This window comes from Pieris napi, chromosome 22 (assembly GCF_905475465.1).
Source record: "Pieris napi chromosome 22, ilPieNapi1.2, whole genome shotgun sequence".
In the NCBI taxonomy this organism is placed as follows: domain Eukaryota; kingdom Metazoa; phylum Arthropoda; class Insecta; order Lepidoptera; family Pieridae; genus Pieris; species Pieris napi.
In genome coordinates this window covers 134,753-147,748 of record NC_062255.1, presented here as the reverse complement: position 1 = coordinate 147,748, position 12,996 = coordinate 134,753, and the positions used below count along the sequence as shown (strand labels likewise).

Sequence of the window (12,996 nt, the reverse complement as noted above, 5' to 3'; positions counted from 1 at the left end):
TAAAGGACACTCAATATTTCAAACTAGCAACGAAACCCACAAAACAGATGACTACATATTAATTATTCCATCTCAAGAACAAAATCGAACAATTTTTCTTATTTGTAATGTATATGCCCTGAAACTACAGATATGAAAATTACTTTACCTATAAAAAGATTGATCCCTATGAACATTGACAGCGTGGCATATATTATATTTTCCATAGACGCATTTTTTGGCCAACGAAACGAGTGGTACATTATTTAAGAGTAGTTAAGGCATCAAGCGACCCTCTAGGGAATCGAACTGAAACCGATAGTTAGAGTAATTCAGTCCATAAGGAACGTCTTCCTGTCAGTTCGTCGCCTAATGTATTCTCAAAGTTCCCTAAGTCTTATTGAAGTCCCGAGGGGGCGGGGGAGGGGAGTTCCGGATGAAACAAGTTTGCAATTCGGCGCCTTGTTTCAAAAGACTTATTTTTGGAATTATCCGATTGAATTTGTTAAGCAGCCCGATGTTGTTATTGGGCCTCCGAACCCTTTTCAGTTGTTTGCTCCACTTTAAATCATTACAAAAATATTTAATTTCATTTAACAATTAATTTCACTGATTAAATATCGAATAAAGTTAACTCGTCTCGAACTCGGAAATGAAACTGTTACATAGTATTGTCTTTTATTATCATAACTTTTACACATTTCCTGTAAAAAAGTGTTCTTTTTAAATGAAACTGTAACATTATAATTCACTCCTTAAAAGTAAATAAAATGCCTAGTGGCAATAACGAGTGATATTTACTCTGTTTTCAACTGATTCACAATCGCAAACAAATAACTCGTCTAATCTGAAGGGTTTGCTTTGAAACGCAAATAATTGCCGAGTATCAAATATTACGCGCCCGTAATTACACCGGTAATCCCTTTGCATGTGGATTTTCTGAAATTATTTTAGCTCTCGATTATAAACATAACTATTGTATATAAGTTTCTCGCTATCCTAACTTCAGCAATGAATAAAGAACTACTATACGTACTATTAGAACGCCAATATCAGGTATGAGCGTGGTTTTTAATCAGTCCTATACAGTACCCATAGGCTGATTACCTACATGACTATTAGATTGACCAATGATCATGAAACAGATTCAGATATCTGAGGTTTAGAACTTAAAAGGTTGTAGCGCCACGGATTTATTTTTATTTTTTATACAGTATCATTAATTCGTAATAAATAAAAGTTTATTAAATACAAATAAGATAAGTAAACTTTGTTTAAAAATAATATAAAAACCGGTATTTATTTAAAATTATGCCCAAACTCACAACCCCCCATGCAGCAATGTCAGACAATCCTTTGACTCCACGCTGCAATAGCACTAAAATAATACCAATGAAAGTCCATTAAGTAACGTTAAGTGCTATTCAAAGTGCAGACAGACAAAATTAGTGTTCTCATTTTTAATACTAATGAGTACTTTACGGCGCGCCCTAGACACTAATTAATTACGATAAAAGACCTCCGCCGACTGACCCCAGCTCTTCTCGGGAACTAACTCTCAATTTAATGTTTTAATCTTAACTGGGGCGTAAACAGAAAATACACTCATTCTTTGAAGCTTTGATTTACAAGATTGTTTAATGTTAACATATGAAAACGGACCATTAATATTCACAAATTGTGCTAACTACTAACATGGCTACGAACTAACCACTGGAGCCTAACGAACAAAACACGAGTCGGCTTTTACCCGGCCTTTACTCGGCCTTTACCCGGCCTTTATCCGCATTTGTAACCGGTTATTGATGTAACGGCCACTTTTTGCAAGTCATTACATTAAATCATCAACTTTAACAATATACGTCGTACAAGTTCCGCGTCTAGTGAAATTCTGATTTCTCTGAAGTTCTCTTGTTGCTTTTATTTCAGAATTTACGAAGTTACGAATCGCATTGGTTATGATTTCAGTTGCACTCGTTCCTTATAAAATATATCAATCTTTTTATCACATAATATATTTAGGATTATTGCGTCTTAGCATATTTATATAATTATTTTTATGTAGCAGAACTATATAGCGAAGTTCATAAGTGTACTTGTTTACCTATACGAATAAAGATAAGAGGTAACGATTTCAATTATTAATATTTTCTTTGTGTAACCTTTGTACACCTGGAAACTGTATTTTTTACAGAAGAAACATGTGGAGCTACCAATCGTACAATAAAGTAACCATTGACATATTAGTCGGTGACGGAGAGCTGTACCTCGTTGGCCTCGTTCCCGGCGCTAATTGAAGCTGCACTCGTCGTTCTGTGCCGCACTGAGGCTTAATTATTGAACTACCAAGAAATGCAATGATGCTACTCTATATATGTTCTCATGCCTGGCTAGATTTACTGTTTATTACTACTGTCTGGGACGTTCGTTACCAAATAATGTTACAGATACCTACTGACAATTTTTACTACTGAGTCATGAATATAACTTTAATATTAAATAGCATAAACGAACAAACTAACAACTCCCTCGTTTTGTTACAGACTGCCTTCACCTACAGTTGTATCGCGACCCCAAAGACAGATACAAGAAGGGCCAAACTAAGGCATCCCTTTCACTCCAACACTTCTTGGGCTTTGAATCAGGGTTCACTTTAGACAAGGAGTCAAACACCATTGCTATTATATGCCAAGACGTGATCGTCGTATTGGCATTTGAATCCAGAGAGAGGTTAATCGCGTGGCAAGTTAAAGTGGGCTCTCTGCTCGGCTCCCCAAAACAGTATCTTGTGATGATCGGTAATGGAGGGTCAAAGAAGTTGCCTGCGGGACCGGCAAGACTGCATTTGGAGGGCCGAAAGTTTACGCTAACCAGTGGTGTCCCACCTAGAGTTCTCGGAATTTGGGAGCTAGCTCATTTAAGGTAAGTATTGAAATAGTGGTACTGTTTATTGAAAGTCAAAAGTATATTATTTACTTAATAAACTTTTTCATTGCTTATTCATCACTCACCAGAGCTTCAATAGAGCTTCCTTATACGTGACAGCGGATAATAAAGTCGTACATAAAAGTCAAAGATAATAAAATTGCATGGCGGGTCCGTTTAAAACCGACCATTTGATATACGCCACAATAAAACTTGATCATTTCGCGGTGGCCCATAAACGACATCTGCTTTATGTAGTTCGTCTAGAGTTAATGGTGTCGACTTCCGGCCGCCATCTTGTACGCGCCAACTCGACGCCATTTTGCCGCGTTTCCGTGTGCCTTGCCAGAAAATAATGCATATTTTTAACAGTTAGCTGGAAGTGGGTATCTGAATGTTTGGGATAAAAGATGAACTTTTCTGCTATCTCAAAATTTGTCAACACTGTTGATGTCTTAGACAAAAACAACAATTTAAATCTTAAGAGAATTTGAGTAAAGCATTTAAACAATAGTATCACGTGTAATACCCGCTGTGTGTTTCATGACAGCTTCGGAACACATTAACAACATAATGAATACATCGTAACAACAGCAATTAGGTGTTCTGTAAAAGATAGCAAATAGATCCTTCAGTTATGCAAAAGTTCTCTTTGTGGCTGCGGCCATTATAAGCTAACTTCTCGTTTACACGGTTTAAGCTGAAAATTGCAGAGTTTCAGAATATAAAGCAAAACGATAGGAGTTGTACCACAGTTTACGTACCACAGTTATCTCTAAACATCGGACTCTTTACATTATTATAAAGATAAATATATAAACTTGAAAAGTGTGAATTTAGACAGTGAAATAAATAATAAAAATATTTCTTATTTTCTATGTTCATTCGAGTTCTGTATATTCTTAACTGCAAATAATAATAGAAACCGAATTGATAACTATATTTTTAGTAATAATATAGTGTAATATTTTATATATATTTTCGTATATTATTATAATAGCATAACAGTGCAATACTTTAATTGTCCTACTGCATGTGTTAAGCTGTGTCAACGGTTACTAACTCATACGTGGTTCCTTTCTAATGTGCTTCGTTGAACACGAAAGCAGTGCAGCGGTCGACAGCGTCGTGTTGCACTCGCGACAATATCACTTTTGGAGATATTTATGCTGAATAACTTTGTCGCTTCCTAATATCTCGCTCAGACCTGCTTAACTTATTATTTATATTCATTCAAATTTAAACTTAATACATAACAATTTTAGTTCATAAAACTGTCTGTTAGTTTATGTAGCATTTACGCGTCTAATTAAGTTGTTTTTGCAGGCGCTATGGCGTTGTGGAAGGTCGATTTTGTTTTGAGGGTGGGTCTCGCTGCGGCAAAGGCGAAGGCCTGCATCTGCTTATTACAGACCAAGCACAGGACATCACAGATGCCTTCGACCAGGCCGCGCAGTCCAGCGTGTCCACACCCAAACCGAAACGAGGAAATACAGGTAAGAAGTAATATACATATATTGTGTTAATTTATTCGCATAGGCTATGTGTTTCCATGGGTGGTATCACTTAACATTAGGTGAGCCTCCTGCCCGTCTGCCTCGTGTAATTTAAAAAAATGTGTAAAATATTTGTAGATGTCAATTGATCGACACATATTAATTACTATGTTACCTTTTTTAATCATGTTCGCTGTTCAAATTCTTTATCTAGTAACATAATAAATGTTAATAGTGCTATCAACAGTAGGCTTAATACACATATATTTTAAATATAGTGTACGTCCATACAAGTACACCTCACATAGTACGAGTTTGAGTAAAACATAAAAAAAATACAATGTTATAATATATAAATATACATACATTTTAAAAGAACTTTTAATATTTTGTTACAATTTACAGGTTTTGAAAGAACCAGACCGAATACACGTTTGTCAGAAATGAATACTCAACCTTTTGACCAGTCTATGCCAGACTCAGCAAGTGCTCTTTACGAAGAGAACTATTTTGGTGAGGAATGTGGAGAGAGCCCTTCATTTTGGCCTTCAGATGAAAGACGAGGCTTACAACAATCTGAGTTCAGAGCCGATCGAGGTGAAGCACCCAAAGCTCCCTGGAATGGGGCTGATCATATTACCCTGGAACGATGCAGCAACTGTCAGTCAAAACTTGGTGCAGTGTCTCGATTATCTACCGTAGCGTTGACTCCAGGAACTAATTTTCAACCCGAGTGGACTATGGAGGCAGTACCGGGCAGTAGTTCAGACAACTCGTCAAATAGCACCGAGTACTTGACCCCTAGAGACGTGAAAAAGAATTTAAATACATGTAACTGCAAAGATCGACCTCCAGACAGACCTCCAAAACCGGCACATTTTGATCAGAAACGACCTCCAGCTCTTTTGCCGCAACAACCATCTCATCATTATTTTAAGGATGAAGATGTTCTTGTACATAATCCCAAAGTGGGCCCCTATGAAAACTATGATGTTCCTAAAAACTTGCATTCTGACGTAAGTTTGTTTCTATTCAAGAGTTTCTAACATAGCAGAAATAACATTTTCTAGGTTTTTAAATTTGTGCATTTTTTTTACAGATTGATAATGTGGAGTATTATGATACACCAAAGAAAATTAAACAAGCCTTGTCGGAGGATTTATTCCAAGTAACTCAAACGTCCTCACCGGATTCCTTAGTGCTGAAGAAACAATGTGGTTGTTTACTAAAATTTGGTTCAAAGAAAAAACCAGTGATCATAGATTGCGACGACAGTTTACGGCCCGTGGACTGTCCTTGTCAAAAGGTTACTAATTGGGCAAATAGTCTGATTGGTCTGCCGTACTGCAATCGCAGTTCTAGCAACGAAAACTTAAACCCCGCGGAATCGGCTCGTAGCAGTGACGAAGGAGCTCTATATGCAACCGTTGACGTTTCTAGGAAGACTAATCGCCAAAGTACGTCTACTAGTAAAGACTCCGATGAATCTTACGAGCATATTGCCACGAATTATCAAAATATGGATATGAGTGATGAAAAAGAATGCGAAGGGCCTTACGGAAACTACGAGAACTTAGAATTTGCTCTATCTTTAGAGTACTATGAAAATGCAAAAGATTTGTTAAAAAAAGCAGGAGTAACCCAAAGCGAACTTGATGCCTTAAGTGCGAACATTGATATTGCCTCAAAAACTGTCCCTAAAAAACAATACCCTTGTTTGAAGTGTGGCCATAACCAGTCATCAAAAGGTGGACTACATAATACAAGGACAAAATGTGATGAATACTTGCTTATGGAACCACCAAAAGAATCTAAAACCGAGGTTCCCTGTAGAGAGAATGGATCAAATCCTGGCTATACTCCTATGGTACCCAATCCAAATTGGTCACAAAGTTTGAAACACCCATCACAGAAGATGGAGCGCGTGGAAATAGAAAAAAGTCTAAGCATTCCCACCTTAAATGGCAATTCAATGCATGATAATAGTTCAGATAGTAGCCAAATCACCAAAGAAGCAATGCAAAAACGTTCATGTTCTGTCGATTCTGCCCCTCTTCTTGAAGATTTAAAAGAATATGACACCAGTATAGGAAGTCACTTGACTTCATCTTCTTTGGAAACACTGAGAAATTTGGCTTTAGAAAACAGACTAACTTCACCGTGCCACAACGATAGGGATTGTTATGACTGCTGTAAGTCATCTGGATCAGACAATAAGACCTCAGATGACAGCTCTACAAAAGATATCCCACATTTACGAAATAAACATATAGATAATGCCCAAATCAAGCGATCGTCGAGCGTGCCCTGCAAAGGTGGGAATAGAGATTCGTCGAGTTCCAATGACTCTGGAGTATCAAGTTGCTCTATGAAACATGCTGTTGAATATCAAGATTTTGAAATGCCCCTTACATCAAACCAGTCGCGATATCATTACATGGCGCAGAAAAGACTACGAGGCGGTATTACTAGTTGTGTCCATTCATCTCTGCCAAGAAAATCAAAGTCATCCGATCCACTTCGTGACATGTCAATTCAAATCCACAAGGCAAATATACGCGCGAAATCCTCGTCTGCGGAGGCTGAAGTACCTGTTTTACCGCCAAAACAGTTTAAAGGTATGACAAAAGTTTAATTCACTTGAAGTTAAAACATAAATATTATTGTACGATATTTAATTTGAATTGAAATTTTAGGTATAGTCGATACGCATAGTACATCAAGTGGAACCTCAGACATGTCGGACTATATTGAAACTCTTTCTTTAACCTCCTCTCAATCATCTTCAGATACGCAATCAGGTGTCAGGTGAGTCCATTTTTGCCTTGCCTTTAATTGTTCGGTATTGTAGAATAAAGTTTAAACAGATCATTTATTTATCTGAAAGATATGGTGGATGTACCATTACTTGACAATGCATAGAATACTTGTTGGTCAATACAATAATATTATTTAACATAATAATCTTAACGGCTAAAATAGACTTCACGGCTACAAGAGTATGCTGTACTACGAGCTACACGGCTGTGCTACGAGAATATTTTTGGCTACGGGATTAACGTAGCGATCGTTACACAACCTAACATTCATACTCTTACATTCTATATTAACTGTTCTATGAAATTTGAGAAAGTTAAACTTAATTTCTAGGATCAACCGTCAGCCTACGAACACGTTGAGGCCCCGTTCCGGCAAAGAATACCACAACATAGACCCGATCATAACATCCATGTTTAAGAACAGTAAAGACCTGGCCAACTACTCTAACTTGCCCTAGACACTGCGAGTTAAAATTTTGTTACATTTATATAGTTTTTACATTTCGTATTTTTATAAGATCTCATAATTATTATTAGTGTTTTGACAGCCGCAGCAAATGTTTCAATAGTGTTATGGAACTGTGTTTTATCAATGATCTGTGACTGTTCTAGAAAGCTATGAATAACAATAGTTAATTCGTATGTAATAACGCACTTATGATGGTATTAAATTTGTTGATATTTTGTAGGTTAAACGACATCTCGGTATTACTCTAATTACAATCCCGCACTTTAAGGTCGTTAGAGTAGAAATAAAATATTGGCAAAGTTTAATAATATGATTGAAGTGCATTATTGCAATAATTTGTATGCTACCAGTTCTGTATTTACTGTGACAGTGGAGTGTTTTGTTTAATTCAATTAATTTTCTCATACAGAAGACTGAATTTAATATTTTCTAGTCTTAGTGTTACTTTTTGACAATTTCTTCGTTTTAACATTCTAAATAATGTTTAACTATCAAGTTAGGTCTACTTAAATAAGAATCCGGGAGTATATGAAATTGTAAAAATTTGATATTATTATAACAACGATTGAAAAAAATTAGCTTCTAGTTGTGCGATTGTTGTAATTGATACACAATTCAATCGCTTTTAACTTGACTACTATCATATATTTAATCCCAATTTCGACATTCAGTACCAAACCTTTAAAAGTAGTATCACTTACAACAGTCGCAAGAGTAATTTTTATATGAATTCTAAAGAAAAAGTATATAATTATAGATTATATTTAACCTACTTCGTTTATCCTACTTATTCGTATATTATATTCTAGCCGCGTATCTCAACAGTTTCACACTTACATTATAAAAAAATCACGTATGGTTTCCTTAATGTGGCATATATTTCAGTTAATTATTGGGTTGAAAGTGTAATAATATAAGTTATAATAAAATTGTATAAGATTTGAAATGTAAAGGTGTTTTACCTTAACTTACATATCTGTAGCAAGTTCGCTAGTGTAAACCCCCTTCCCTCTCCCCCCCACTACCGACTATCACTACAAGTTACCTATGTATATCTGCGTATACTTAAAATATAGTTATTTGTAAAACATATCGCTCGTTGTTATTATTTATCCCATCATCCCACCACCACTATGTGGATTCAGCTGCCCGTCAGTGGGTTTTCTCGAACCAATTCGACTTAGGGGCCTTTAAGAATAAAGCCTCCCAATTCTTAAAAAGGTAGCGAATCACTCGCGGACCTTCTGGCAGTGTAAGAGTCCATGGGCAGCAGTGTCATTTAACATCAGATGAGCCTCCTATCCGCTTGCCAACTGTTCTATAAAGTAAAAAATATTTAGTACTTATTTTTTATAGAATAATATAGCGAACGTTTAAGTTAATAATAATGTATTGATTTTTGTTGACAGTATGCTGTATACCAGCCATATTTATTTCGAATACAAAATAAAATTTAATATTGGAGAATATAAAAATACGGCATCTAGAATATTATTAATATCAAGTCAGATGGAATATTTTTAGCGTTTAGATAACCATAAAAACTAAAAAGTATGTCGCGTGGTGGTATACCAACTAGGCCTATATCACTTATACTCCAATAACTTTGTCATTATTTTATAATTAGGAAGTGTCATAGGAGAGTATCACCCAAATTCGTGTCATTAGTGGGAAAACCTTGGGGTGTGCATTATTCGCACACTTCGGGCCGTTTCCGGAATACCTAATGAGAACAAAATTGAAATACGTGTGTTGTTTAAATATTAAATCTTACAGCGCGATGGATTCATTATTTCATTATGCTTTTACGAGGCTACTATTTATATTTACTGTCCCAGTATTGGTATACCTTACACAAGTATTTCAATACTGGGACATGTAAAGTACGCTATTTTTAAACTGGTTAGACATTGTATAGACTTGGGCCTATTTTTACTTTGCAATATAATAAATACACAGGAGCCTCTAATTTTATTCAAATGTTACCCTCTTCACTCGTTACACGTCTTCTGGATCTTAATATGTTTTACAACGTGTAATGTAACAGTGTTTTTTTGGTATAGTGATAAATTCAATGGCAAATTTGAGAGTAAAGACGCCTTGTATTATTATAAAAAAATGTGCAGGCTCAAAAATAATACATAGCAAATGGAGTTTTGAAAACTCCTCCGAAACATTTCTTTTATATCATTTTATTAAGTTGACTTGTAATAAATGCTATCTGGCAATTGTTTTGATTAAAAATATTTATTTAAACCAACAGTATTCCATAACAAAACTGCATAAAAACAAAGCTTGAACGTGAGCTTTAAAGATAACAGTTATACAAACCGAATGCGAGTTTAATTAATATGCACCGCATGCGATCTCTCGCATACATTAAGCGATGCGTCAGACAGTGCCCACCTCTGCGGCACTCGCAGATAGCACTGAAATATACTGGGAGAACTTGAATCTTACAATTGATTCGACCATATCTGAACTTGCACTTCTATCTTTGGCAGAATTGCGGTTTTAACGCAGGAATTACCGACTCAATAGTCCAGATTTAGTCTCGAATTCGAAATGCAAAATGAAATTGATATTTAGAAACTGTACGGTGATGAGATAGTTAGAACACAGACTCATGGAACTTGACAGAGCTTGTTGAATTTTATTAATAGTATTGTACTGATAGTGGATACAAATTAAGATATATAAAACAAATTAGACAAAATTTAATAATAATTTAAACAAAATTAGACTGAAGTTTTAGTGATAAACTTTTAGTGATAAAGCCCCTAAGCAATTATCAACAAATCACTACTGGTCATTGTTTAGATACCCTTAACTAAACATATGTTGTATATATTGCGGCGTAACTATTTATTTAGCAGTTATCATAGTGAGTGAATTGCCCATAATAGAAGAGACAGGTCATGTTTCAGCTGAATGTCTCCAGAGATTAACACAATCAATAAATAGCAGGTTGCAGGTAATGCATGGCCCGATACTGTCAGGCGGCTAAGAACCGAGATGCTACTTTGCATTTAAAGGGTATTAACTAAGGAATATTAAACTGTAGTTACGTTCTAAAATATTTTGTTTATCGACGATGTCTAGGCATACTATTCCGATTACCATCGCTACGTGAAAACTGGCTGCTTGTATATTTACGAGGTATATTTGGTTGAAGTTAGAGCTCAAATTGCAAATTCATAAAAGGCTAGCAGCAACTCAATTAGCCTTCCGCCTGTTATTTTCTATCAAAACTTGGTTCCTATGGTAGGGCACAACAATTGTGTTTTGATCCGTGATTGATTGAACTAAACTAAAAGAGTTTAGTTTATATACCATAGCGTAAATAAATTTAAAATAAAAATTAAGTTACCTATTGGTCATAAACCCATCTTATATATTAAATTATATTATCAATTATGATTAGAATCTATTGAATACGTGTACCACAAAGAACAGTTTGGTGGTTGACACAATTTTTAACATTAAATATTAAGTCCTGAGTACCTGTCCTTGACTCAACCAAATACGATAGACACACTGTTGTCAGTCGTAGAGGAGAACAATTAGTACAGGAACAATAGAAAGGTTAGACTGATAAGATGTTTCCTTTAAGTGCAACACGCACAAAACACTCACGAAATAATATATATTAAGAGTATATATTTCGTTAAATTAAATTGAAAAGGGCAATATCAAAACAGTTACAAGTGCGTCAAACCAACATGGTGATCGGTCGTGTCAAAAATTTTGCATTAACCCAAAATTTATCAAATAAAAGTATTAACATTAAGAATATATTGTGTAGGCGGTGTTGATTATATTTGGTAATGAGCTTCTGTGCTCACTTTATAACTCTAGATTATTGTATATATTTGATTTACATATTTTCATAATCTCAGGTCCACTTGAGAATTTTATACGGCGAAAATATAAAAAATGTTTAAATGAGTGGCGCGGAATCTGCATAGTCAGCATTACTCGCTCCGCGCAGAACAAACAATATTAAAATTGTTCTAGTTTTACTATTTTACTTGCACTTATTTATGAGATGGTTTTAATTTTTGTTAAAAGCTTTTGTAATGAACGAGTTGTGGAAATCATACCATTGTCCTCGCAGGCTGTCATTTGAATATTCAATCTGTTTTACTACTCTAATGTTTAAAGATAATTTATTAAAATCCAATATTTATCTGATCCAAAATTTTATTAGTAAATAATTAATCTCGTTTTAGTCTCCCAAATTCCAAAGTTCTCCATCTCTTATAACATTTTATAATTTATTTTATCACTTTCTAATTAGGAAAATTCATTCATGAAACTGGACCCCCCAACTGGTTAAGTTATTAGTTTTAATTAACAATTATAAAATAAAGTCACTTTCTCTGTCCCTATATCCCTATGTATGCTTAAATCTTTAAAACTACGCAACAAATTTTTATGCGGTTTTTTTTAATAGATTGAGTGATTGAAGAGGAAGGTTTATATGTATAATAACATCCATTAAAAAAAGTGGAGAAATACTGTTATTTTTTTAGGTTTCTAATGTGATGTCGTATATAATTACATTTTTTCCGCTTTCATTGCAAACGCAGGCTGAACCCTACGAGATTTATGAAAATATCCAAATTTAACGCATGCGGGCATGGCCAGTAATGAATAAACTACTGGATCGATTTAAATCATTTTTTCAGTGAGTGACATAGGCTATATATTTTATACCCGTGCGAAACCGAAGCGGGCCGCTATGTTTTTATATAGAACGTTCACAGATTTTCTGTGGTGTATTTAGTATCAGCATTTCCCCCGTGCGAAGCCGGGGCGGGTCGCAAGTATATTATAAATTACACGCGAAGTAATTTTAAAAAAATCATCAAGACTCGGACGACAGAGATGACAGAACAAAGGCTGCAGCTCTTCACTTTCAGATTCCGATAAGCAATATATTGCACATAAGGCTTATCCTATAATTAACAAGTAACAATGCCTTACCTGTGGCCGGCAACGCATCGGCGACACGACCACACTGCATATTGTACGTCCTAATGTTACACAAACACCCCTATAAGTGATCGATTGATTAAAGGACAATATTCAAGTAATTAATAGAATTGCTTGTTTACGCTGAACTTAAATAATTTTGTGCGTTTTAAAAAAACAAGGCGTCATTTTTAAAACGACTTAGGAGATAATAAATAATGTTTAAAGTTTTAGGTAAAGGTTCCAATTGATGAGTAAATTATACATTCATTCATTTATAATAAACAAAAAGTATTAAAATCAACCATTTATAACTAAAAATTATATCGTC

General features: G+C 35.0%; 1 protein-coding gene across 1 annotated transcript; it reads left to right on the top strand.

The window, feature by feature from the left end:
• The first annotated feature begins 351 nt into the window (after positions 1–351).
• LOC125061027 lies at positions 352–8,780 on the top strand. Its single transcript, XM_047666169.1, has 7 exons — positions 352–424; positions 2,523–2,901; positions 4,231–4,400; positions 4,806–5,416; positions 5,500–7,018; positions 7,097–7,208; positions 7,551–8,780. Exons 1-7 carry the CDS (start codon positions 352–354, stop codon positions 7,675–7,677), a joined length of 2,991 nt encoding a protein of 996 aa, XP_047522125.1. The 3' UTR covers positions 7,678–8,780.
• Positions 8,781–12,996: the final 4,216 nt, after the last annotated feature.

Coding starts and splice junctions, on each gene's coding strand:
- LOC125061027 (XM_047666169.1), top strand. CDS start 352: ATGTATTCTCAAAGTTCCCTAAGTCTTATTGAAGTCCCGAGGGGGCGG. Junction 425..2,522: donor GGGAGTTCCGGATGAAACAA/GTTTGCAATTCG, acceptor GTTTTGTTACAG/ACTGCCTTCACCTACAGTTG. Junction 7,209..7,550: donor GATACGCAATCAGGTGTCAG/GTGAGTCCATTT, acceptor CTTAATTTCTAG/GATCAACCGTCAGCCTACGA.